This window comes from Carettochelys insculpta, chromosome 29, assembly GCF_033958435.1.
Source record: "Carettochelys insculpta isolate YL-2023 chromosome 29, ASM3395843v1, whole genome shotgun sequence".
NCBI lineage: Eukaryota > Metazoa > Chordata > Testudines > Carettochelyidae > Carettochelys > Carettochelys insculpta.
Window position 1 is genome coordinate 1,642,629 of NC_134165.1, and position 25,992 is coordinate 1,668,620.

At 45.3% G+C, this 25,992-nt stretch overlaps 1 protein-coding gene across 10 annotated transcripts in view; it reads left to right on the plus strand.

The window, feature by feature from the left end:
• SMARCA4 (SWI/SNF related BAF chromatin remodeling complex subunit ATPase 4) overlaps window positions 1-25,992 on the plus strand; it is a 56,628-nt gene that overhangs the window by 14,406 nt on the left and 16,230 nt on the right. For 9 of the 10 annotated variants that reach the window (XM_074979413.1, XM_074979415.1, XM_074979416.1 and 6 more), the window contains 19 exons: window positions 39-171; window positions 1,650-2,048; window positions 2,668-2,766; window positions 3,774-4,032; window positions 4,609-4,735; window positions 5,039-5,212; window positions 5,531-5,704; window positions 5,869-6,036; window positions 8,262-8,312; window positions 9,676-9,806; window positions 10,419-10,476; window positions 12,409-12,527; window positions 16,116-16,266; window positions 17,578-17,741; window positions 19,982-20,048; window positions 20,935-21,045; window positions 22,291-22,533; window positions 23,424-23,537; window positions 24,623-24,730. In XM_074979413.1, the coding sequence (XP_074835514.1) occupies window positions 39-171; window positions 1,650-2,048; window positions 2,668-2,766; window positions 3,774-4,032; window positions 4,609-4,735; window positions 5,039-5,212; window positions 5,531-5,704; window positions 5,869-6,036; window positions 8,262-8,312; window positions 9,676-9,806; window positions 10,419-10,476; window positions 12,409-12,527; window positions 16,116-16,266; window positions 17,578-17,741; window positions 19,982-20,048; window positions 20,935-21,045; window positions 22,291-22,533; window positions 23,424-23,537; window positions 24,623-24,730 (2,850 nt within the window). The remainder of the gene's footprint in view (window positions 1-38; window positions 172-1,649; window positions 2,049-2,667; window positions 2,767-3,773; window positions 4,033-4,608; window positions 4,736-5,038; window positions 5,213-5,530; window positions 5,705-5,868; window positions 6,037-8,261; window positions 8,313-9,675; window positions 9,807-10,418; window positions 10,477-12,408; window positions 12,528-16,115; window positions 16,267-17,577; window positions 17,742-19,981; window positions 20,049-20,934; window positions 21,046-22,290; window positions 22,534-23,423; window positions 23,538-24,622; window positions 24,731-25,992) is intronic. The other variant, XM_074979422.1, reaches the window with a different exon arrangement.

Genomic DNA, 25,992 nt, shown 5'->3' on the forward strand with positions numbered 1-25,992 from the left:
TTTTAAGCAGATAGTCACTGTTTCTTGTTTTCTTGCAGCCAATGGATTCCATGCATGAGAAGGGAATATCTGATGACCCTCGGTACAGCCAGATGAAGGGGATAGGAATGAGGCCAGGTGGACACACAGGAATGGGTCCTCCTCCAAGCCCAATGGATCAGCATTCTCAAGGTCTGTTGAACTAGGGGGCTGGGTGAGATCTGCAAGCCAGTTTCTGAACAGGAGACTGAATTCTGGTCCAGTTTCCTTGTTGATTCCTGTTTCAGAGGGACTTTTCTTGGGTTGGTAGCAAAAGCAGAGATTGATGTGGATACTAACATCTAACTTTTGTGAAAGGCCATCTGTTCCTTTCTGTATTCTTGCATCTGTCCTTGGCATGGCAGAATGTTATACAAAAGGGCATCTGGTGTCCTGGCATAGCCAACTGCAACACACAGTTCCCTCAAAGATACCCAGCCGTATCCTGTAATTTCCTCTGCTGCCACTGAAAGTGCTCCTGTGCGCTCTTTGCCATGGAGAGGGTGGCTTTATAAGCAGGGAACAGATGGCAAATGCTGCAGGTAGGAGACCTGCATATCTTCACAACCACCAGGATGTCTGTGAGCCTGTCCTGAACAGATTCCTCTGTGAATCCTCAAATGGGTTTATTTTTGTTTTGTTTTAGACCTTTAGTTCGAAGCAAGTTTTGGTGAAATTACATTCTTGGAGAACACTGGTTAGTTGTAACGTCCATTAAGAGTGGTTAACTAGTCTTTAGTATCAGCGACATAGCCGAGTTCGTCTGTGTCTTCAAAAACAAGAGGTCCTGTGGCACCTTATAGACTAACAGCTATTTTGGAGCAGAAGCTTTCATGCACAAAGACCCGCTTTGTCAGATGCGTGAGTTGGGGGTTTCAGAGGAAGATTTAAAGAGGGGGTCTCCGTAAAGTGGAGGGCCAGAGCTGACAAGGTCTATTCAGTCAGGGTGGATGTAGCCCCTTATCAGCAGTTAATGTGGAGTTGTAAACATCTAGTCTCTGTTCTTTCTTCCTTCTCCTCCCCATAATGTTTTTAAAAGGAAAAAGCAGTCAAGTAGCACTTTAAAGACTAGCAAAATAGTTTATTAGGTGAGCTTTCGTGGGACAGACCCGCTTCTTCAGACCAGAGCCAGACCAGAACAGACTCAATATTTAAGGCCCAGAGAACCAAAAACAGTAAGCAAGGAGGACAAATCAGAAAAAGATAATCAAGGTGAGCAAATCAGAGAGTGGAGGGGTGGGGGGAAAGATCAAGAATTAGATTGAGCCAAGTATGCAGACGAGCGCTCAAACTAATTCCTGATCCTTCCCCCCCAGCCACCTCCGCTCTCTGATTTGCTCACCTTGATTATCTTTTTCTGATTTGTCCTCCTTGCTTACTGTTTTTGGTTCTCTGTGTCTTAAATATTGAGTCTGTTCTGGTCTGGCTATGGTCTGAAGAAGTGGGTCTGTCCCACGAAAGCTCACCTAATAAACTATTTTGCTAGTCTTTAAAGTGCTACTTGACTGCTTTTTGTTTTGATAGTGTATAGACTAGCACGGCTTACTCTTTGTTACTATTTTTAAAAGGGTGTCTGTATTATTATGCAACATCTACAACATGCGGCAGTGTAATTGCATCTTTCTTTCCAGGTTACCCTTCTCCACTTGGTGGTTCTGAGCATGCATCCAGCCCAGTTCCAGCTAATGGTCCATCCTCTGGCTCTCAGATGTCATCTGGTCCTGGCGGAGTCCCGCTGGATGGTACTGACCCGCAAGCATTAGGACAACAGAACAGGGGCCCAACTCCTTTTAACCAGAACCAGCTGCACCAGTTAAGAGCTCAGATCATGGCCTATAAGATGCTCGCCAGAGGGCAGCCTCTACCTGACCATCTTCAGATGGCAGTGCAGGGAAAGAGACCAATGCCTGGAATGCAGCAGCAAATGCCGACACTACCTCCACCCTCTGTATCTGGGACAGGACCAGTGCAAGGAACAGGGCCTGGGCCTGGACCAGGACCAACACCTCCAAATTACAGCAGACCTCATGGTAAGCACCAGCTTTGCTACTTTCTTAGTCCAAATTCAAAACTTCCATTTCAGTACAGACACCCCCAGACTGAGCAAACTCCCTTTATCTCTTTGGCTCCTTATGTGAGTTTATGGAGAGACGTTTATCTGCATCATGTATTGGATCTTGCATTCACAAAGGATCCGTTATCTTTGTCAAGGTCCCCTACCGACATCTTTGTTCTCATTCCCTTGCACTCCACCTCAGCCCCTCTCCTCGCTGCTCCATATTTCCATTCACATTGTTTTGTATTGTTCACAAACACTTACAAACCAACCTCCAAGAAGCAGCCCTTCCCTGCCCGTATAACATACATGTCTTGTGGGAAACATTCCACCCTTTGTCACTGTGCTTGGGTCACATCATGCAGTCGTGTTTTTTAATCTTTCTGAATTGGGACACTAAGCTTTTCAGGGCAGGAACTTTCTTTTAAACTTCTTGGAAAAGTCCACATATATTGGCCATCCTTTTGCTAACTAACAAACTGAAGGAGCCTGGTTTTGTTCTGACTAGCTACATGCAAGGAGCACCAGAGTAATACACTGCAGAGAGTTTCTAATTGCTGTCTTTTTCCGCTTGTTTATCTCCTTTTGTGCAGGCATAGGAGGGCCTAACATGCCCCCTCCTGGACCCTCAGGAGTTCCCCCAGGAATGCCTGGGCAGCCCCCTGGTGCACCCCCAAAGCCGTGGCCTGAAGGTGAGACTCCGAATAGGCTTCTTTAAATAGTTAATCACAACAGATTCCTCTGGTGTTCCCTTCCCTAGAGCAGTGATAGTAGTATGAGGATGTGCTACTTGGACATGTGGAGGAAGCACATGTTAAAGTGAAAACTGAGATGTGAACATTTTTTGTGCATCTTATTTTGTTCTTCCAGCACTTGAGTTGCTACAGATCCTAGACCTTGATTTTGGTTTCTGCTCCAGTGTGTGCTCGCCACCTGGGGGACCCTGGGAGACATTACCACTTTAGTTGAGCTCTATGAAAACCCTCCACTTGGATTTTGTGATTCTGAAGACAAACCTGTTAATTACAGTGTAGATTTTGGAGTCTCTGGAGCATGTGTGTGTGTTTGGTTTTTCTGGTAGCCACCTAATGACTTTGATCAGGTGGTTAGAATCCAGTGAATCCTCTTTCCAAAGAGCTGGCTCAGGCATCTACGTGCTTTTCTTCTGCGTGATAGGGGACAGCTGTACAGAGTTGTGCACTTCATCTGTACTAAGTGGAAGGAATTGCATTTGGCTGCTGTGAAGTGTATGGCTTACCAGACGATTGGGAGCAGAGGCTGGGGAACAAATAGTAGGCCTGAATGACTTGTTCAGGAGCTGGGTTGGGATGAACATTGCACTGTCCTGTATTATAAAGTATAAATACAGGACAGCTGCAGAAGCAGAATATTTTCTCTGGTGGGGTTCTTTTGTCCTTAAACCGTATCACTGGTCTGCATATCAGCTCTCCAGTGCTACTTAGAAGCAGAATGTTCCACGTGGCATTCCTGAAGCTTGTCATCTAAATGAGTATCCTGATTTTCAGAGGGGGTGAAGCCAACAGAAGCTGTGTGTGCCCATCAGGTCTGAAATTTAGGCCACTTACTAAATTACCTAATTGCAGTCATCCCAGTCTGAAAATTTTAGTCAAGGCCCAGGTTTAAAGAGGTGGGGGGGAACACGAAACCCGGTATCACTCCCAATTTGGTATTTGAACAGGACCCATGGCGAATGCTGCAACCCCCACTAGCACACCTCAGAAACTGATTCCTCCTCAGCCGACTGGCCGTCCTTCACCAGCACCCCCAGCGGTACCGCCTGCAGCATCTCCTGTAATGCCACCCCAAACTCAATCACCCGGGCAGCCAGCCCAGCCTGCCCCAATGGTGCAGCTCCATCAGAAGCAGAATCGTATCACGCCGATCCAGAAGCCAAGAGGACTTGACCCAGTGGAAATCCTTCAGGAGAGGGAATACAGGTAAAAGCCCTGGCTTCTGTTGGAATTGTGTGATGCTGATAGCAAGTGGCTGGCTGCTTCTCACTCTTTATTCTCCCACTGGTGTCTTCAGCTCTCTTAGCAAATACAGTGGCCCGCTCACCATTAACCAGGCTTCCCTTGCACCCCTGCCAAAGTCTCTATTGACTTTTGCTGTCCAGAATAGCCTAGGACTGAGGGAAAATGCGCATAAATTCACTTCGGAGCTTTTCAGGGCACCCCCTGAAATCTTCTGGTTTTCTATGCAGACTTGCCTGTCTGTGCTCTTGTTCTTGTGGTTAAGTTTTCCTGGCACTTTTGATTAAGGAGCCCAGGTCTGTGCCATGCTAGAGAGGAGTTCTACTGTGATGCCAACTTGTTAAACTATGTTTTGAGTCCTGTGTTCCAAAGAGAGCTGCCAGGAACCTCCATCGCTCCTGAGATATGGCGTCTCAAGGACTGGATAGAACCCAGATGTGTTTGGTAGTCTCCTCAGTTGAACAGTAAAAGGATTCAAGTGCCAAGACTTAACTTAATTTTGTTTATTTTTATCTGCTACAAAACTGTCTTATTCCACAGGTTGCAGGCTCGCATTGCTCACAGAATCCAGGAACTGGAAAACCTGCCCGGGTCCCTGGCTGGTGACCTGAGAACCAAAGCTACCATTGAACTTAAAGCACTAAGACTGCTTAACTTCCAGAGACAGGTAGGTTGTGAGGCTTCAGCAGCTGGCTTTCCCAATGGGTGATGCCTGCTTTAGAGCAGGAGTTAGCCAGTTCTTGCAGATTTTGTTAGACAAGACAAATGTAGGTTGCATAGTAATTAGATAATTAGTGTATGTTTGTGTCCCATTCCTGGTTTGGAATAAAATTGAACTTACTACAAGAACCACCATTCCTACGCCTTGTATCATCTGGTTATTCTAGCCTTTAGTGCCATGTAAAACTTGGGCACTTTCCTAATGACAGGGAGAGAATATTATTTTTAAAAATTTTAATTTCTTGGAAAGCTACGTCAGGAAGTCGTGGTGTGCATGAGACGAGATACAGCCCTGGAAACAGCACTGAACGCCAAGGCGTACAAACGCAGCAAGCGACAGTCCCTGCGTGAGGCTCGTATCACAGAGAAACTGGAGAAACAACAGAAGATAGAGCAAGAACGGAAACGCAGACAAAAGCACCAGGTGAGTTGTACCTTTCCTGTGACTTCATTTTTCTTGTTGTTTAGGTAAGGATAGTCAAAGGTGGGTAGACAGTTTAGGATTTCCTTGGGAACTGAGCAATTAAGGAGCATAACTCACTTGTTTACCTGTAGAGAGAGTTCGAGTATGGAGGCCATTCAATGGTGGGTCATTACTGAGATGTTAAAAATTATAATTGGAGAAAAAGATCTTTTTTATTGCTAAATCCATGCATCACCTGGCTTACGGCATAAAAAGGCATGGATTGCTGAACAGGTGTGCTTGACTTCTAGCCCAGTTACCATAATTTTGTCCCTTCAGGAATACCTCAATAGCATTCTCCAGCATGCCAAGGATTTCAAAGAATACCATCGATCCGTCACGGGCAAAATTCAGAAGCTTACGAAAGCTGTTGCCACTTATCATGCGAACACGGAGCGTGAGCAGAAGAAGGAGAATGAGAGGATTGAGAAGGAGAGAATGCGCAGGTTGATGGTAAGGTTTCCCATGGGATTGCAAAACAATTTTTATACACGCACATATGATGTGATTTAGCTCGGTGGTGTAAGTTGCCTGGAATGTGCTTGCATAGAAGTTCTAAATGGTGAAATTTCACCTCCTTGCTGCTGAAAGGATGCTAACCTTCCCTCTTCCTTTAGGCTGAAGATGAAGAAGGATACCGTAAGCTTATCGATCAGAAAAAAGATAAGCGTCTGGCATACCTTCTTCAGCAGACAGACGAGTATGTGGCCAATCTGACCGAGCTAGTGCGACAACACAAGGCCGCACAGGTGGCAAAGGAGAAAAAGAAGAAAAAGAAAAAGAAGGTGACTTAATGATTAAGATTCTTGCTGCTGGAATTACTAGCTCTATCAGGAGACAGGTCTGAAGTAAGACGGGTTCAGAAATTGCTCCTCCTAGCCGTGTCTACACGTGCACGCTACTTCGAAGTAGCGGCACTAACTTCGACGTTAGGCGGTGAGACGTCGAAGTCGCTAACCCCATGAGGGGATAGGAATAGCGCCCTACTTCGACGTTCAATGTCGAAGTAGGGACCGTGTAGTCGTTGTGTGTCCCGCAACTTCGAAATAGCGGGGTCCGCCATGGCGGCCATCAGCTGAGGGGTTGAGAGACGCTCTCTCTCGAGCCCCTGCGGGGCTCTATGGTCACCGTGGGCAGCAGCCCTTAGCCCAGGGCTTCTGGCTGCTGCTGCGGCAGCTGAGGATCCATGCTGCACACACAGGGTCTGCAACCAGTTGTCGGCTCTGTGGATCTTGTGTTGTTTAGTGCAACTGTGTCTGGGAGGGGCCCTTTAAGGGAGCGGCTTGCTGTTGAGTCCGCCCTGTGACCCTGTCTGCAGCTGTGCCTGGCACCCTTATTTCGATGTGTGCTACTTTGGCATGTAGACGTTCCCTCGCAGCGCCTATTTCGATGTGGTGCCACGCAACGTCGAAGTTGAACATCGACGTTGCCAGCCCTGGAGGACGTGTAGACGTTACTCATCGAAATAGCCTATTTCGATGTTGCTACATCGAAATAAGCTATTTCGATGTAGGCTTCACGTGTAGACGTAGCCCATGTGTGTCTACTATCATGTCTTGTTTGTGAGCTGTATTAGTCCTGTCTCTGCAGTTCAGGAAGTCTGAGCACAGATTGTTATTCAGACAGGCTGCTTGTTCAGACACAGATGTGATTAGGCTGAGACAAGCAAGCTCACTTCTCTTATAATCCAATGCTTGTTTAAACTTGGAATTCCAGAACACAAAGCCTAGTGCATCATCTAACCTGCTATACTAATAAGTTTACCCTATTTGAGAACATGCCTCAAAAACCAGTCTTTGTGCTGTTTTCCTTAATTTTTCAACAGCAGACACCTCAAGTTGCAATGCGATTTTTCTTCCATAGTAATATATATAGTGAAAGAAACTGAAGACTGACCTGTTTTGCCAAATTAAATGTAACAAATGTCATTGTATTAGAGAGAATGTATGGCAAGTTTTCTAAAGCAAAGCCTCCTTACTTAAAGTAACTTCATCAGAAAATTAGCAGTAAATTTTCCTTTAGTTAATTGTTATTGATTAAATGGAAGTTGGAAAAACTAAGAGCAGGTTTTTTTGGTTTCTTTCATTGTGTAATTGTGGAAGAAAACCATGTGGTCAGTGCAAGGAGATGTGCTGGTAGAATTGTGAATAGTATTAAAGTATTGGGGATTTTTGGAAGTAGGCACTTGTATTCCAGGAGATTTAAAATGGAATCTCTCAACTTTTTTAAAGAACAATTCTGATTGCCTTTTAGTAGTAAGATGTGCAGAATTATTTTTACTAGCAAGAGCTGGCTTTGTATTCTCTGATGATGAATAGCATTAAAAAAAAACACACCCTGTAGCTGAGCAGCTGTTTTGTATGTAGTAATCAAAAGCATCACTTCTAATATAATATTTTGTTATTGTACTAATTACGAGCAGTCCTGTAGCATTAGGTAAATTTGTTAGTCTGTAAGGTGCTTCAGGATTGCTCGTTTGTGAAGCTGCAGATTAACACTGCTACCCCTCTATGACTGTGATAAGCTGGTCTCAAATGTTAGCTCTTTTGAAGGTGGACTTCTAGGCTAGAACTTAATTCACAAGTCTGTTCCAGCTGGAACACTTCTGTAGGATAAGAAACAATGGGCTTAAACTGCCTCATGGGAGGTTTAGGTTGGACATTAGGGAAGAAGCTTCCTAACTGTCAGGGTGGTTGAACACTGGAATAAATTACCTGGGAAGGTTGTGGAATCTCCATCCCTGGAGGCATTTAAGAACAGATTGGATAGACAACTATCATGATGGTCTAGGTGGTATTTGGTCCTGCCGGGAGGGCAGGGGACTGGACTCAATGACCTCTCAAGGTCCCTTTCCATTCTAGTGTTCTGGGCCCTCCCTTCCCACACTGCCCCTTTTGAGTTGGGATACTTGCTTTATAAACATGTCATTCAATGCAGAGCTCATCTTATGGGTTTGATTTTGCTTCCTAGTAGCAATGTGTCACTATTAGTTATATTTCTTTTCTTTCAGAAGGCGGAGAATGCAGAAGGACAAACCCCAGCGATTGGACCAGATGGCGAAGTAAGCATAAGAAACTTGTTCCGTGTATTGCCAAGAAGGCTAGAAGACCTTTCGTAGCCATGTGCTGAAAGGATCAGTTGTGATGATCTTTTGGATTGCAAGGAAAGGAGCAACGATAAATCCAGTGTTACCTCAAGAGTTCCTTAAGCAGAACTTATTTGACTTTGTCTGTCTTTTACTGTTCACCAGCATTAAAGGTTTTGGCAATTTTCCCAAACTGCCATGTCACTGCTAACTTCAGCAGCAACTCCAGTGTACTCACAAAGGCTCCAGTCCTACAAACCCTTAGGTGCCTCGCTGTAGGCCAGGAAGGCTGTGGTTAGGAAACAAGCCTGGGACTGGGAGCCGGGTATTTGATTCTGAGCTCTGCCATAGTTTTCCGCCGTGAGGTTGCTCAAGTCTGTGTCACAGGGTAGTGGCTTTCCTGCCTACAGCTGTGTGTGAGGGTCAATATGGTAAAGATTACAAGGGGGTTCAGAACCATAAGGGAGATCCATCCATGATTTCAGGCATTGGAGCAGTCCCAGAGAACACAATGGAACAAAAGTTCTGAAAGTTACACATGCATATGTCACAGAGTGTTGGGGGCTCCAGGCCTGCACCCGATCTGCAGTCAGGAGTGACTGTTGCTTAGCAGGTAGAACAGAAGGTTTACTAGTCAACAAGGACATGGCATAATACAAAGGTGTCAGTACAGCAACCAGAAACAATCAGCCCAGTCCATTTTGGGGCAAGGAGGGCCCCTGAGCCATGGCCTTGACTCTCTCCCCCCAGCTTACCTTTCTCCCCCAGTCCAGGCTAACTGCCTTCCAATTCCCAGTTCCAATTCAAACTGGCCAAGTTTGTCTTGTTTCTCAGGGAACAAAGGTGTCATCTGTGAACTCATATTACCACTATGCAGTAACGCTGCCTAGTGAAACTTAGGGAAACTGCAGGGAAGTACAGGGCATCAGGAAAAGCATGCCATATAACCCTAGGTATAAAATCCCCGCACCCCCTGCTGTGTTACAGCATGTTAGGAGTTGCAACTTCACTTTTGAAACAGGAAGGGCCAAGTTGCCAGTAAGTTGGTATTAGACAAGCTGGAGATGTTTCACATTGAGAGAATTCTGTTCTTCATACCTTAGTAATTGCCCTGATTTCTTTTTTGGGCTAAGCAGCACTTTTGTGTCACATGCTAACCAAAATATTTAAAAACAAGCAAAAAGCTTTGATCTCTTATTTGGGTATAAAACCTTAGTGGCAGTCCCCTAAATATTTCTGCAGCAGCATTTATGTGGTGTTAAAGCATTGGCTAAGAGAGCACAGAGTAGCTTTGACCTGCAGGGGAATACTAAAATGTTAATATGCTGTGCTTTCTCAGCCTCTGGATGAGACCAGCCAGATGAGTGATCTCCCTGTGAAAGTGATCCATGTGGAGAGCGGTAAAATCCTGACTGGCACAGATGCTCCAAAGGTGGGACAGCTGGATGCCTGGTTGGAAATGAACCCAGGGTAAGCCATCACCCGTGCCCAGATCGCCATCTGGTGTTAAGCTACAAGGATGACAGCCTCACATTTGCTTCAATATATTGTGTGGCTTTGCTTACACATTCTGTTCCCTGCGCTAGCTGAAATGGGTCAGAAATTACACTAGTTCAGGGCCTGGGATGCTGGCCCAGTTCTGCAGAGACTGGACTTTCCTCTCTCACAGAGACCATTGTAGGGTTGGGGTCTGCACTGAGTTCAGGCAAGAACAGCCCAAAATGTCAGCCCAGGCTCACTCCTTAAGAGTCCCGGAGGGTAGGAAAAAGTATGTTGTACCCTTAGAAAGCATTGATTCCTTTAACCTTACTCCAGTGGTCAGGGAGCTGGTAAAATTGCATGGGAAATACTATTGCAAAAGGTACTTAACTGGTTTATCACCCAGGCCCAACGAATTTTCTAGGTACTAGTCCTAAAATTTGGGATTAGAAAAGAAAAAAGATTGAAGTTTCTGTTAAAAATAACAGTAATCTCACTCTGGTTTGCGTTCAAAAGCTTTGGAGCCCAAGCTCGTCTCGTGTTTGTGCACTGCTCAGTCAGAATCAGAACTGATGGTAAATATTAATGTTTGTATTTAATTAGATATGAAGTAGCTCCGAGGTCTGACAGTGAAGAAAGTGGGTCAGAGGAGGAGGAAGAGGTAAGTTGTTGTGCCTTAAGTTACTTTTCTTTTATGCTTTTGTGTTTTTAAGGTAAATAACCAGGAGGGATTAAAAAGATTTTCAGTTTAATTCGGTATTTATTTTTCAAATATAATTCAGTGTTGGTTTATTTAAGACGAGTTCATTTAGAACAAATAAACTTTGCAAGAGCTAATGCGTGCAGCATGAAAACAACCTCACGCTGTCGTAGTTCCGCTTGGCATCTCTTCCTCCGTCTCAGGCCTTAATTAGGACACAACCCTGCACACCTTTACTGCTGATAGTACCCTGGCACTGGCATTTAGAAACCACTGCCATAGTGCATCAGACAGGTGGTTCATTTAGTCTTGTCTCCAACAAGGTTCAGCACCAGTGCATCAATGGGACTGTACAGAACAGGGCATGTTGGAGTGATCCACCTGGTTTTTCCCTGTCCTTCGCAGGATCCAGACCCTGATCTGTAAGGCAGTGACTGTTTCTTATGAGTTCTGAAACTCTGCACATATTCAAAAAGTAGTAGGTTCAAGATACACCATGAGTCTTTGAATGCTCTGTGGTCTGGGGTGAAGGAGAGGTAATACTTTGGGGATAGGGACAGGGTAAATCTCTTCCCCACTTCCCCTAAATGAGATTGAGACCCCAATCTCAGTCAACCTACCTGGCTCTTACTGTTTTGCTACTTGTAGCATGCTATGCTGTTGTTCAACACTGACAGGTGAGGGACAAGTCATGATTTTGTCAGTGAAATGGAAGTTCCCACTCCCCTCAAAAAGAGTTTAATTTTAAATTACTTTGGGAAATAAGTGGCTCAATTGCATTTAGAAAAAAAATTACCCTGTTTCTATCCCCAGAATGTTACCTCTCCCTAGGTTCTTAGCATATGTATGGTGGGAGGTAAGGTGCAGTCATGGGTCAGCTTTGCGTGATCAGTATTCTGGACCATGCATGAAAAATGTTCAAACTTGGGCACTTAGGGTTCACCCCTACATCCATATTTAGGAAGGAGACAGAAGGGATTTGTACAGGCACCTGTATAAGTAGCATGGTTTTTCAAAGTTGCCATGACTCTGTAAGTCTCACTGCAGTCCATGGGAAAAGCTGGTGCTCACCATCCTTGGAAAAGGAGCTGCTTTTATTTTTGGTGTCTGAATATGGGTGTACATGCCTCATGTTTGGAAATTTTAGCCTCATATTTTATTTCTGCTCTCTTGTGATCAAAGGTTTTTTGGCCTTTTAAATAAAAAGAGAGGGAGAGAGAGAGAGGTGCCAAAAGGCCACAGATATGGTCACAAAGTAAATTTGTTATGCCTAGGTCTATAAGGAGATGCAAAGTGATTGTGTAGCTTTGCGTGTGCATTTCATGGAAATTCCTACACATGGAGAGTCCATTCAAATATTCATCTTTGACTGGTCGGAGTGCATCCATGTTATATATAGTGTCCTTCAGTTTCGTAGTAACAGAGAGGCAGCCGTGTTAGTCTGTATTCCAGCAAAATAAAGCAGCAGAAACATAGCACTTTAAAGACTAACAAAATGATATATTTGGTGATGAGCTTTCATGGAACAGACCTACTTCATCAGATCAGTCTCGTTTCCAATACAGACTGACATTTATAAGTACAGAGGACCAAAAAAAGAAAAATATTGCAATAAAAACTGACAAATCAAATAGGATTGCTTGGTGTATTGAAGTCTCCTGCATCTGCAGCTAGCATAGAAAGCTTTATGCTTGGCAACAGGAAGGGAAGAGAGGTGTCTCCAGAGTGCTGGTTTTTTGCAAAGTCTGCAGCATGTGTTTGAAGAGTTTGTTGCACGTTAAATGGCTTATGCAGATTTGGTCAGGTCCATCTTGCTGCCAGAATACAGAATGCTGTTTTCTCCGTTGCACGCAACTTGATAGTCCCAGTGATGTAGCCTTCAATTTCTGGCAGGAGGAGGAAGAGGAGCAGCCACAACCTGCTCAACCTGCCCCGCCTGTGGAGGAGAAGAAGAAGATCCCTGATCCAGACAGCGATGATGTGTCAGAAGTCGATGCCAGGCACATTATTGAGTAAGCCCCAGGTGTAGTCACTTGCTGCATCAGTGTTTCGAATCCTGCTGCCCTTTGTGTTTTCCCTCGGGGTCTGGGGGGCAGACAACCCAGGATTAGCATGGATTGATTTCCATTATTCTGGATCACTCTACTACACGCAAGAGTAACTGGCAAAAGGAGACTTCCAGCTGCTGTTGCTCTCGTTCCTGCGTGAAGGGCAGTGTTAGGTGAAAGAGGTGCTTCACAGTGTGACTGGCACATGCAACTATTCTAGTTCTCTGAAATTTTTGCATGTCATTTACTGCTAGAATTGCTTTCATTTTAATCTCTGTTGCCAGTAGTTTATAGCTTCCTCCCTGTGCGTCCTACAATGACATTTAGGAGCTCTGGTTTGTTATGGTTGGCCTTTACCAGAGACTAAAGCTCAGATACTCAAATCCACATAATCAATTTAGATGCAAAGCCAGTTAATTTTAATGGGCATTGTTTCTCATTCTCCTAGGAAGCTATATATTATTATTAGCGCATATACATTATTATCAGTAAATTGATCCAGGGTTTTTGAAAACTGAAGAGAAACTAACAAGTTGGTAACTAAAGTCCAATGAAAATTTGGCACTGCTTTTTTAATTTAAAATATCATTCTTGGGTCTCCTCAGAAGGGATTGCTGCCTTAGCTATATTGCTGAATGGAAAAGGTTTTCAGAGGAAAATAGTGTAACAAACCATGGGTGCATATTTACCAACATCAGTGGAGTGGGGTCAGATCTTTTTCCGGTTCGTGAAAGATGAGTTTTAGAGAGCCTAGAGAAGACCTCTGTGTAAGTTCACAAGCTTCCCTCTCTCACAAGTAGTAGGTCCGGTAAAAGGTATCTCACCTGTCTCGCCTCTCCAGGATCCTGGGACCAAAATAGCTACAAAAACACTGTTTGCAAACATCAGTCACAGGGGCCACTGTGATCATCTAGTCTGACCGCATGCATAATGCTAGTTGGTGGACTGCCCTGAATGAAATCCTGTTTGAACTAGGGCAGATCTCTTAGAAAATCAATCAGTGAGGCTGGAACCCTGTACTCTAACTCCAGGAGTCTCTCTTTCTTGAGCTATACGTGAACAGCCGTGGTGAGTCAGACCAAAGGTCTGTCTAGGCTAGGATCCTGTCTCCTGACAGCGGTCAACACCCAGTGTTCCAGACAGAATGAACAGAACAGGGAATCATCAAGTGATCACTCCCCTGTTGCCCATTCCCAGCTTCTGGCAAACTGAGGCCAGAGCACCATCCCTTCCAATCTTGGCTAATGGCTATTGCTGAACGTGTCCTCCGTAAATTTATCTAGGTTTTGCTTTTGTTTTTTCGAGCCCTGTTTATATATCTTGGCCTTTGCAACAGCCTCTGGCAGGGAGTTTCACAGGTCAGCTGTGCATTGTGTGAAGAAATATTTTTTTTTGTTCTAAACCTGTTGATTATTAATTTCACTGGGTAACCACTTCCTCTTATGAGGAGGAGTAAATAAGGCCTTCCTTATTTACTTTCTTCACAGCCATCGTGATTTATATAGACCTTTATCATATCCCTCCCCCTTAGTTGAAAAATCCCAGTCTTTTTAATCTCTCCTCATATGGTAGCCATTCCATACACCTAATTGTTATTGTTGCATTTTTCTGAACCAATACATCTTTCGAGATGAAACCACCATATCTGCTCATGGTACTTGATGTGGGCGTACCATGAATTTGTATGGCGATAATAAGATAATCTCTGTCGCTTAATGATTCCCCACTTTCTGTTTGGTTTGCAGTTGCTGCTGCTGATTGAATGAATGTTTTCAGAGAACTAGTCCCAACGACACCAAAAACTTGAATGATAACAGCTAATTTAGACGTCATTGTTTTATGTGTACAGTTGGGATTATGTTTTCAATGCGTTTTACTTTGCATTTATCAACATTGAATATTATCTGCCCTTATATTGCAAAAGTTCAATGAGTTTGTCCCCAGTCTGCTTCGGACGTAACTAACTTGAGCAGTTTTGTATCTTCTGCAGATTTTGCCACCTCGCAAATTACCCCTTTCTCCAGATCATTTTCTGAATATGTTGAATAGGCTAGGTGTTAATACAGACCACGGGGGTGGGACACCGCTGGTTTCCAATCTCCATTCTGAAAACTGACCATTTATTCCTACCCCGTCTTTCCAGCCTTTTAACCAGATACTGATCCGTGAGCGGACTTTCCCTTTTATCCCATGACAGTTCGCTTTGATAAAGAAAAATCTCTCAGCTGTCAATAAGCAGCTGGCCATTATGTTTTCTGGGGACTACCCAGTCTAGAGAGGTAATCACCTGCATTAATCCAGTGTATTCACAGTCGCATAATGCTCATCCTCTTTCATATGAAGCTTACCACATGCTGGTTTTTATAAACCATATGTCCTATGGGTATGTATATAGTATAGCCATATTGGCATAAATGCACTTATCTGAGCTTCTAGTTATTTTAAACTAAGGAAATGGAAGAAAATAGGGTAATGCAGTGCTGGCATTTTACAAGTGAAAAAGTCAGGGATTACAGAGTTTATGGTTCCCCTGGTGGCAGGCATTGCTACAATAAAAAGAAAAGTTATTGCCATGTACAGAAAATGCTGACTATTCCAAGGTGGTTTCATGTTATTGCTTCCTTCAGCAACTATCACTTCCAGTTCTCAATACTTCTGTGCTTGTAAAAACTTAACCTTCCTGTGGCAGTAACCTAGTTTTTAGCTTTTAATATTTACAAAGACTTAGATATGCCATACTTGAAAACCTTTTCCTGCTATAATGCTTGCTTGCATGCAAACACTGGGGGAGATGTGTCAGCAGAACAACTTTGCCTTGCCTGTTCCTTTTCTTGTTCAAATGGCAGTTTCCTAGTTTCCGTTTGAGAAGCAAAAACAAAAAACAAACCAAAAATAAAAGTGTGCGTACTTGAAACTGCACTTAAAAACAGTACCATTTGCTTGCAGTGCTAAGCCTCTGCTGTCTGCAGTTTCTGGTGCATCAGGTGGAAGTTATTCTCATCACACCAGGAAATGCTAATGAAGGTGGCGCAGAAGAAACCATTAGACTAAATGTAACTGGCAGGAAATAGGTGAAGTACGTGTACTTTTGTAATGGTGATTCCTTTAAAACAAACATGAGCTCCTGGATGAGGTGGCAGTAAGAATTTACTGTCCATTCAGGTAAAGGTTTCGCTGTCTCAAAAGTGCACTGTGGTTTGGACCTTCAGAAGTCAGCAGGACTTGTGCTCCAAAGTCACATAGGAGCTGCTGTAAATCTTATCCTACCTGCTTTGTTTCCAAGGAGCTGACATGCAGGCATTATATTGTTTGCTCCCTGATCCTAGAGAGCATGAGGCAGAGGGAAAAGTAAACCGGGGTGAGAAGAGACTTAACTACTCTTTCAGAGGAGAAGAAGTTGATTGGTTTGTACTTTGGAGAAAAGAGGAGGTGACACTCAAGCAGTTGTGGGACCCCCAGAGGGTCACTGAGCCTGGGGAAGCCTGTCTCCCAGGGAAGTGAGAAGGATTATCGCCATATCAATTCAAAACCCTTTATGTATTTATTTTTTAGAAATGCTAAGCAAGATGTTGATGATGAGTATGGGGTCTCCCAAGCTCTGGCGAGGGGATTGCAATCTTACTACGCTGTGGCCCATGCAGTCACTGAACGAGTGGACAAACAGTCCACACTCATGGTCAATGGCGTCCTCAAACAATACCAGGTGAGACACTGAGGGAGGAAGTGCCCTAATTCAGAGTGATTGTGACTGCAATAGTTTATGCACACGTACAGCATGTCTGATGTACCACGGGTATGCTCAGCCCTGGGTGGAGAACCTAGGAATGGTCAGATGGGATGAGAGCCAAGGCTTAGTGAGTGCAGTGTCCTGTCTCTGACCAGTAGCTCAAGGAAAGGTTTTCTAGAACTCTGCGATAATAGGTGTGGGATAATCAGACCCCACCTTCGGTCTGATCCTCACCTCTAATAGTCAGAGATTGGCTTAAACCCTGAGGCTGAGATTGAATGTCCCTTCCAAAATGTCATCATTTGAGAGACAAATTGCAGCCTTGCTCTACCTAGGTGAGGAGCATAAAACCCTCCTGAGATTGTTTCAGGCAGCTGTTTTCACCCTGCTTGGTGTTGGGCTCCTGTCCTGCTTCCCTCACCACTCTGATCAAGTGGCACTCCTGTGCTGTGCTTCGTTACTGGTCTGTCTGGAAATGTCAGCGGTGTCTGCGCGCTGATTTGTTCAAATGCACTTGGGTGAACAGGATGCTATTTCTTACCTTTTTAAACTAGCTGAATAAGATGAATTCTGAGCACCAGCCTAAGCAAATCCATGATGCAGAAAAGCCCAGGGGGCAAGTTTTAAACACCCACCAACACTTCTAAATTGCACCAGACAAGGTGATGGGATAATGCCTCAATCGTTTGAAGCCTATGGGGACCAAAGTATGACTCAGCAGATGTTATCTGGCATTTTTAGATACATGCGGAGTACTATGAAGATGCAAAGGCCTCTGTAAGGGCTGACTTTTTGTGTTCATCAGTAGGCTCTGGAAATCCTGGGAAATAAAGATAGGAGCCAGTTGGTTCACTCCTCATATCTCTCCTCCACTGCAGGGAATGGAGGATTGTTCCCTTCAGTCCATGGGAACAACCTGAAAATTGTTAAGATTCTGGGAGATGCAGATGGGAATAAAATGACCCATGCTTCTGGGGAAGAGAGGGTCTCTAATAAGTAACTGATTAACCAGACTTGGCCGCTGTCACATAAAACAAAGAGCATTAAAGGGAGTTCTGTGTGGGGCGTGCAGTTCAGAAGGGAGAGGAATGGGTTGCTGCCCCAGAGCTCTTTGAGATAATTAACTCTAAAACAAGAAGGTTAATAATCTGTAAATAATTCATCTGCAGTGTTACAGAAGGAGAGTGGTTGCAGATCACTGACAGAGAAGTGGGGCTTTTTTTTCTGCCGAGCACCACCTCTTTCGTTAACATTCTTTAAATTGTCCTCCCTTCTCTTTTCATTCAGATTAAAGGTTTGGAGTGGCTCGTCTCTTTGTACAATAATAACCTGAACGGTATCCTGGCAGACGAGATGGGTTTGGGCAAAACGATCCAGACCATCGCTTTAATCACATACCTCATGGAACACAAGCGCATCAATGGGCCCTTCCTCATTATAGTACCTCTATCGTAAGTGTGACACTTGAACGGATGTGGGAAGGGTAGGAGGGCAATGTTATTTCTAGCTGTGCTGTAAAAGGTAGCAAGGTCTGATAGAGCAGAGATGACGAGGGAGTTGGGAATTATTGGCCGTGTCCCTCACGCTGACTTTGGAGTTCATTCATCTTCTCTGCCTCAGTCTACCAATCTGCGGAATGACTGTAGTGCTACTGACCTTAACGAGGCATTTCAGAGCGTTTTATACACTGCTTTGAGATCCTTAGATAAAAGCAACTATAGAAATCTAAATAACACTGCAGTTGCCCTACAGGAAGCTGCTGCTGTTCCCCACGCCTTCTCTGGTCAGTCCTTTGGCTCATAAGTTCTCAACCAGTGGATTAAATTATGCTCTGATGTTATGTTTTATTAATTTGAATAATCAGAAAAAGTTTGAAGGCACCTTCCCAACTCAGTAGATCAACTTAAAAAAATCAATCAATGCCCTGGTGTGAAGAATCGGAGTTCAGGCCTTCCCATTGGTGGCAGAACTGTTCCTGTTTGCCTGTCAGACAAAGGCAGGTATATTCCCTGGGGCATGGAAAGATTCCAGTGCTTGCTCCATTCTTGAGGCACATGCACCCAGTGTGCACTGAATTGGATTATTCTCTCCAGTAGGGTCCCATGCAGCTGTGTCTGTGCTCTGAGCGCCTCCACAGCTGCTCAGGGGCTGAAAAGCTGAGTGACCCAAGCATCTCTGTCCATTTTTGCCATGAGTGGCAGAAATGTGGAACCCCGGCACTCCTTGTTCCACGTAATGTGTGGCTGTCTTAGCCTTGTATATAATAGAGCAGTATTAATATAGTCCTTTTTCTAATGGTGTCATGGGATTCACCAACCCCTATGAGCTGCCCTGAAGATTAACTCAGGCCAGGTATTGCACCCTCCTATGGCAGTGTCTCTCCTGTCATTCTATCGCCTGCAGTCCCTTATGCTCAGGACTCACCGCTCCTCTTGTGGCTTGGCCCTCTCACCCAGTCCCTTTGCGATTTTCCCCTTTCTGGGATATTTAACAGCCTTTCTGGGACAAATCAGGCAGTCCAGTGTCCTCTGCCTGGTTGGCACCACACCCCCAGTGGCTGGTGAGGAAACCTGAGCCTGCCCCCTATTCTGGATTCCAGCTCCAGTCACCAGCGAAGGCCTCCCGTGCTGCTTCCCCTCTGGTCCTTTCCTACCTTCCTGGCTCCACTCTCCCTCTGTCAACCCCCAATCTGGGTTTCTCAGCTTCTGCACACCTCAGGAGGAGCTGCGGACTGTCTTTTGCATTAGAACCTCAGCATTAGGAAGGCCTCAGGAATGGAGGTGGTTTGTAATTGTGAGCTAAACCGTAAGGTGCTTTCAAAACTTAGTACAGTTTTGAAACTTTACAGTGTGTCTTGTCCAGGTGCAGCCTGTGGAGTTAATTGGCCTATTTAACCATCTCAACTCTTCTGGGCCCTTAATAGAGTTAAATTGAAATTAACCTGGACACACACAGAAACGTGTGGAATATCTGTGGGAGTTTGAGCCACCCATTTACAGAACACCCTTCCTAAGCAGAGGCTTGCCCAGTGGATGCCTGTTTCGGTGGGACTGTTCTGCAGTCACAAGTTAAGGCAGACTCTGCTTACCCGCTTCTAAGCAAGAGACCAAGTGTGGAATCTGTGACAGTCACTCGAGGGAGAAAGAACACTTCCTTGCCTGGCAGCAGCTGGTTCTTTGAAATGTGGTGTCCACAGTTTCCACAACTTATCCTCTTTCTCAGCTCTCCAAGATTCTCCTAAGGGATTTAGTACTGGTGAAAGAACAGAGGGGCTGTTGAAACCGCTATGCCCTTTATGTCCCTCCCGCTAAGGGGCACAGGTCGCAGGCATGGCTGCAACAGACACTGCTAGACAATAATCTTCTCTCTTGTGCATGGAGTCATGTGGGCAGCAAGAGCAGGATCTATATGGCAGTGCACGCCCATGAGTCAAGTACTGTAGGGTAGAAGGTGGCGTGGCCCCATCTCACGATTGTCACAGGGAACTGTTTGGGGTTGTGATTGGGGGTTTCGGATAGTGGATTTTGCAGCAAGAATAACTAGTTAGCATAAAGAGTGTTGGTTTTTTTGGAGCGGCTGGAGACTTAGGGGTAGCCAACTAACGGGAGCTACTTTGGTCTACTGAAGGCTTGGAGTCCATGATGCAAAGGTGGGTTTTACAGTTCTTGTTTTCTCTCTCCCTCTCTTCTAGAACTTTGTCAAACTGGGCATATGAATTTGATAAATGGGCTCCTTCCGTGGTGAAGGTCTCATACAAGGCAAGTACTGGGGTTCAGTCCTGCACTTCTCACCATTAAAACTTCTGTAAGGAGCTCTGAGTGCCAGTCCAGGCTGAACCTCTCTAGTCTGGCAGCCTCGGGACCTGACTGATGCTGAACCAGAGAATTTGCCAGACCACAGGAGGTCAAGATTCTCTAGCTGCGTTACCAACATGGCCACTGCTTACTGGGCACTTTAAAAATGGGGTAGATTACAGTGAAATAACAGCACGTAACACTGAGAGCCGGGACTGGTGGCTGTAAACAAGCTTTACTGGACCATGGGAAACTTGGCCACACCCATGATAAGTGGTCATCCAGCTAACTAAAATCATTGTGGATCACAGATGTTGCCAGACCAGAGAGTGACGGAGTAAAAAGGTTCAACCTGTATAACCAACCCTGATAAAAAAAATACATTGTTGCCTTTATCAAAAGAGTAAGCAGCTTAGTGACTGCCTGGTATAATTACTTGAACAAGAGAACAAATCTAAGTGTCCTGGTCCATAGGAACATTCTAGCTCAGGCTTGGGGGAGAAGGGGAGCGATCAGGAACATGGGATTTTCTACCCTGTGGCTGCTAATCCAGCCTTGTCTGTGCAGTTGGGTAAAGTGGACTAGAAGGATGTGAATTCTACAGTGTACCATGTGCTGCCCATGAAGTAGCCTGTCTAGATGCTGTTGGTGTACACAGAGAAAGGGGATTGTTAGAAAGTGCAAGCAGGGTTCACGCAGGCCAGTTAGTGCATAGCATGTTGGCACACTTTAGAATTTGTACTCCTCTAGTGTGTCTTGCTGCACTCTGTAGACAAGCCCGCAGTAATACCCCTGCTAAAGTGACGTTGGTTTGATTTTTTTTTTTTCCCCTTCCATTCCTCGTTTCCAGGGCTCTCCAGCAGCGAGACGAGCATTTGTACCTCAGCTTCGAAGTGGGAAGTTCAATGTCTTGCTTACAACCTATGAGTACATCATCAAAGATAAGCACATTCTTGCCAAGGTGAGTGTTAATTGCACCTTAAAGGCCACGGCCCTTCTCAGGGCTCTGGTCCCCAGCTATCACCTTTTCGTCAGCCATCTTTCACATGGAAGCCCTGGCACATCTGAAGTACTTGAGATCTGGTCATATGGCCTCTCTCAGTTTGTGGCTTGTGTGTGAATAACGCTCTTCCAAAGTCATAATGTCAGTTGAAGCTGTTAACAGGTCTTTTGTCCTCTTAGACCTCCTGCCCATCAAGCCAGTCTATGTAGCTCCTCCCCCAGACATGTGGGAGGGTGTAACTGAAGTGTGAAGCTACACAAGACTAGTTGTTTGTTTGGATCAGTTCAGTAACGGAGACTAGCTCTCGTTATCTCTGGGGAAAGGTCTTTTATCAAGCCTTCCCTGGCTGTGCCTGCACTACAAAAATAACTGAGGTTGCTTACTTCTGTGTACATCTTCAAAGTAAGCAACCTCAATGTAGAGCATCTACGCACACCCTACTTTGAAGCAGGGCACTGCTCCTTTCCCAGGAATGGAGTGAGGACTATGAAGTTGGGCTCCCTACTTCGAAATTAACTTCAAAGGGACAAATGCGTGTAGACTCTCTGCTGGCTACTTCAATGTAGTGCCTAACCTCGAAGTTAACCACTTGAATCGTAGAATCCTAGGGCTGGAAGGGACCTCGGGAGGTCATCAGTGAACTACTAAATTAAGTTGCACTGATTAGGGGATTGCATTGGCTTAAACTATATGGAGTTAAACTGGTGCATCTTTTGCTGCCTAGAGTGGCCTTAGCAGGGAGAATTCAGCTTTCTCTTTTCTGATACTGTGCCATGTTCCTGAATAAATAAAATGTCTTTGGCTGCAGCCAGAAAGCTAAGGGGATTTACTGGTGATGGTACATGGTGTGTGAGAGATATTAGAATTACTAACTGGTTAATATCTCTCTTTCTTAATCATTTCTTCACATTACTGTCCCTTCCCTTTTCTTTGTATTTTTCCTCTTGTTCTCTCTGCTATCTGTTCTCTGTGCCATAGGCAAAGACAGGGCTCGTGAATGGGCATGCTTTTCCAGCAGCAGCTTATATGAGACTTGACTATCCAGTTCTGACCTGACCCGACTCTGATGTCAGCCCTTCCGCTGGGCAGGCATAATTGCATGGATGGTGAATACTGTGATTCTCCTGCACCAGAGCGGGTGTCTAGAAGTGGGATTCCTGCAGTCCTTGATCCACAGTCTCTGTTGCGATTCTGTCTCTGCAGATTCGCTGGAAGTACATGATTGTTGATGAAGGTCACAGAATGAAGAATCATCACTGTAAGCTAACCCAAGTCCTCAACACACACTACGTAGCTCCGCGCCGTTTGCTGCTGACAGGAACTCCACTACAAAATAAACTGCCAGAGCTGTGGGCTCTGCTCAATTTCCTCCTTCCCACCATCTTCAAGAGCTGTAGCACATTTGAGCAGTGGTTTAATGCTCCATTTGCCATGACTGGAGAGAAGGTAGGTGTGTAAGTAGCCATCTGGCAGCAGTTGAATTCAGACAGTTTTGTGCTAATACAAAGCACCAAATCCCTGGGTACCCACACTGTTTGGTTATAATTTCAAGCTATTAACTGGTCTGCTAGCTCAGCAGTCTCACTCTTAGGCCGTTTACTAATAGGGTAGTGGTATTTTCCTCATTCAGACTTTAATTTCTGGGGCTGCACACTAGACAAAGTGAGTTTGAGCAGTATGGGATAAAGTAGAGACTGGTAATAAGCAGGTGTTGGAATAAGGGCAAGGTGTCTTTCTGTCCTAGACCTGCAGCTGTCCCAGCAGGTCACTGCCTTGGTTCTTGTCAAAATGCATTCTCAGGTTGCACAAAATCATCGAGGCTTTTAAGTAAGCTGGTTGCAGTCATTCAAAACTCCTCTCTGGAAGCATAGCAACTGGGGGCATGAGTACCAAGTAGGAGAATTTCATAGGGAAAAATGCAGAGTTTTGAACCTCTGGGGTTTTCAGAGGAGAGCCCAGACTTGTACCGCTGCATCAGAGAGCTTACAGTTACGAGAGGAGTGTGGCTAGTCAGAACTGTAAGTCATCAGGTGCGCAGCTTGTGGAGGGACTCATTAGACCTTACTTCTTTTCCACTCCCAGATCTATCACTGGCCTGCTGGGTTGGGAGCTTAGGCAAGTCCCTTGCCCCCTCCAAGCCTCAGTTTCCCCATCTGTAAAGTGAAGATGATGATCATGACCTTTGCAAAATGCTTTGTGGTCTTCTGTTGAAATGTGCTAGACAAAAGCTAGGGGTAGTTATTATTGGAATGTTGCATTCTGTCGTGAAAAACGTTGAGGGGGCAAGAGACTCAACAAGTTTTTACCCGTTTTTATTTCCTGGGTGGAAAAAACAGGTGGATTTGAATGAAGAAGAAACTATTCTGATTATCCGTCGTTTACACAAAGTGCTGCGTCCCTTTCTGCTAAGACGGTTAAAGAAGGAGGTAGAAGCACAGCTACCCGAAAAGGTAAAGCTTGCAAGGCAGGTGCACGTCCGCACATACATACATGCCCCATGCTTTTCGGAAGATATTTGGAAGATGGTTAAAAGATGTTCTTTAGTCAAGCACAAGTTATTGTGCTCTATACAGGGGTAATAGAGTGAAATTCCCTGGCCTAGCATTTGTTCTAGAGATCAGACTAGATCTCATGGTTCTTTCTGACCTAAAAATCTATGAACTGTGCTGCACTTACATAGTGTAGTATTTGTAAGTTTGTTTTATGGTGCATCCCTGCGGCACGTTGTCATGTAGCTGAAGTGAGCGGCTACAGGAGAAGCTGGGATATCTTCTCCTTAGAGTGAGGGTGTTCCAAGATTTGAGCTTTTACAATTGGACAGGAGGAAATAGTAGCAAATGTACCATCCTGCCCTGCCCTGTGATAGGCAGATGAGCTAGATAAACTAGCCCATTTATTTTTCTAGCTTGCATATAGTTGTCAGTTAAGCTGCTTGCTATTTGCTCTGGCATTTGACAGCTTATTCCATCTTGTCATCCCTAAAACCTTTTGTTTTCTATGGTTTTCTTCATCCCAGTTCTGTTGGAATTATTTTCCTTTTTCTATGAAAGCCAAATTAGTTCCTTTCTAGGGACTGTTGCATTGGTATGGTATTTTGCAGCTTTTCAGCTTTATTCTCATCCCTAAGGGTTAGCTAGCCTGATGAGAGCAAACCCAGTTACGTGGCTTAACTCTAGCACTGAGGTGGCCGGGCTCAAAGTGGGGAAGATGGGAGATGGTGATGCCACAGGAATGACTTGTATGCCCACTCTGCGGCTCCTGGGGCTGGCAGCATCATAATGACTCCACCCCAAGCTCTGTGGTCAACGTGCATCTTGGCAGCACTCTGGCGAGCTTGAGAGCAGTGCTACTTGGCAGGGAAATAAATCCCAGTCAGGAGCTTTGCAGCAGTCATGGAGCTCTACTGCAAAGGGGAGTGGAGGTGCAGAGCTACAAGCCAGCGGGGATAGGAGTGAGATGTGCTGGGAACATGCCGAGAATTCCACTGGGTTGGTTACTGTTGTTTGTGATGATATACTCTCCTCTGCTCTTCCAGGTTGAGTATGTGATCAAGTGTGACATGTCGGCCTTACAGAGGGTACTGTACAGACACATGCAGGCCAAGGGAGTGCTGCTCACCGATGGCTCGGAGAAGGATAAAAAGGTGTGGCGATAGGTCCTAGATTTGCTACTCACACTCTCTCCCTGCACTTACATGCAGCAGGGCTCCAAAGCAGTTCACCTACAGGGGCCCACTTCGCAACTGGATTTTTTTTTCCCACGCTGCCACTCACGTTGCTGCTACAGTTTTAGGGTGATGGTTTTTGTGAAGTTAGGGACCCAAACCCTCTTGGCTTTCATGGGTGCACAGCTGCTCTTTGTGCTTTGGGAACTCTCCTTTCCAGCACTGTAGCTGTGCTAACCTAACCCCCAGGGAAGACACAGCTAGATCAGTGGAAGACAGCTTCAGCCAATTTACAACCATTGTTTGGGGAAAAAGAGTTCTTACAGCAACAGAAAAATCCCTTCTGTTACTGTAGCCGGTCTACCCTGGAGTGTGAAAGCCATATTGTTATGACACTAGCCACACTACCATCCCAGCTGCAGCGTAGACATGGCCGTACAGCCTCTGTGCACAGAATAATACAGCAAGAGCAGTGGCAATGCAAGCTTCTGCCACGTTACCATGACCTAAACCTGTGTGTGTCTCCCAAGACTGCCCAAAGGGCACCATGAAGGGTGCTGCAGATAATTGTTAGCATTTCGCTGGGAGCACTAGTTTGTTTTACACAAGCCACTGGGCAGCTGTCAGATGGCAATAGTTGGTTGGGCCAAATTTAAAAAGAACTGAAGATGAAGTGTTCCCTCTTTGAGTGTGAATCTGCTGAGCCCTCTCCCTCGTAAGAGTTCCTTTATTAATTGGGTTGGAGAAGGGGATTCTAAGGCAGCTCCTCAACCCCTTACAGCTCACCTTTACAAGCAAGGGGTTACGGTGGTGCACTGTCTAGTGCAGTAGTTCTCAGTCAGGAGTTGGGGACCCTGGAGCTGGGGAGGGTTGTGAGTAGGTTTCTGTGCGTCTGTTAAGCAGGGCTGGCATTAGACGTACTCCGGCCCATGGCAGAAAGCAGCAGCCCAGGGTCATGAGCCCCATGCTCAGGACTGAAGCCTGAGCAAGTTAGCGTCCCAGAGGCCCTGTGGCATGAGGCCCCACGCACTGGCCCTGGCTGCTCCCCACTCATGCTGGTCCTGAGCTTTATATGCAGAAAATCAGTTGACACAAGTGGGAGGTGGAGTTTCTGTAACATGTTACAGAGGATGGGTCTTAGAAAGAAAAAGAGAGAACCCCTGGACTAGCTGTTCTGGGCAGTTTACATGGCTGGGAGAATCAGTCTTGTTAGTGTACAGAGGAGGTTTTGGGTCCCTCTT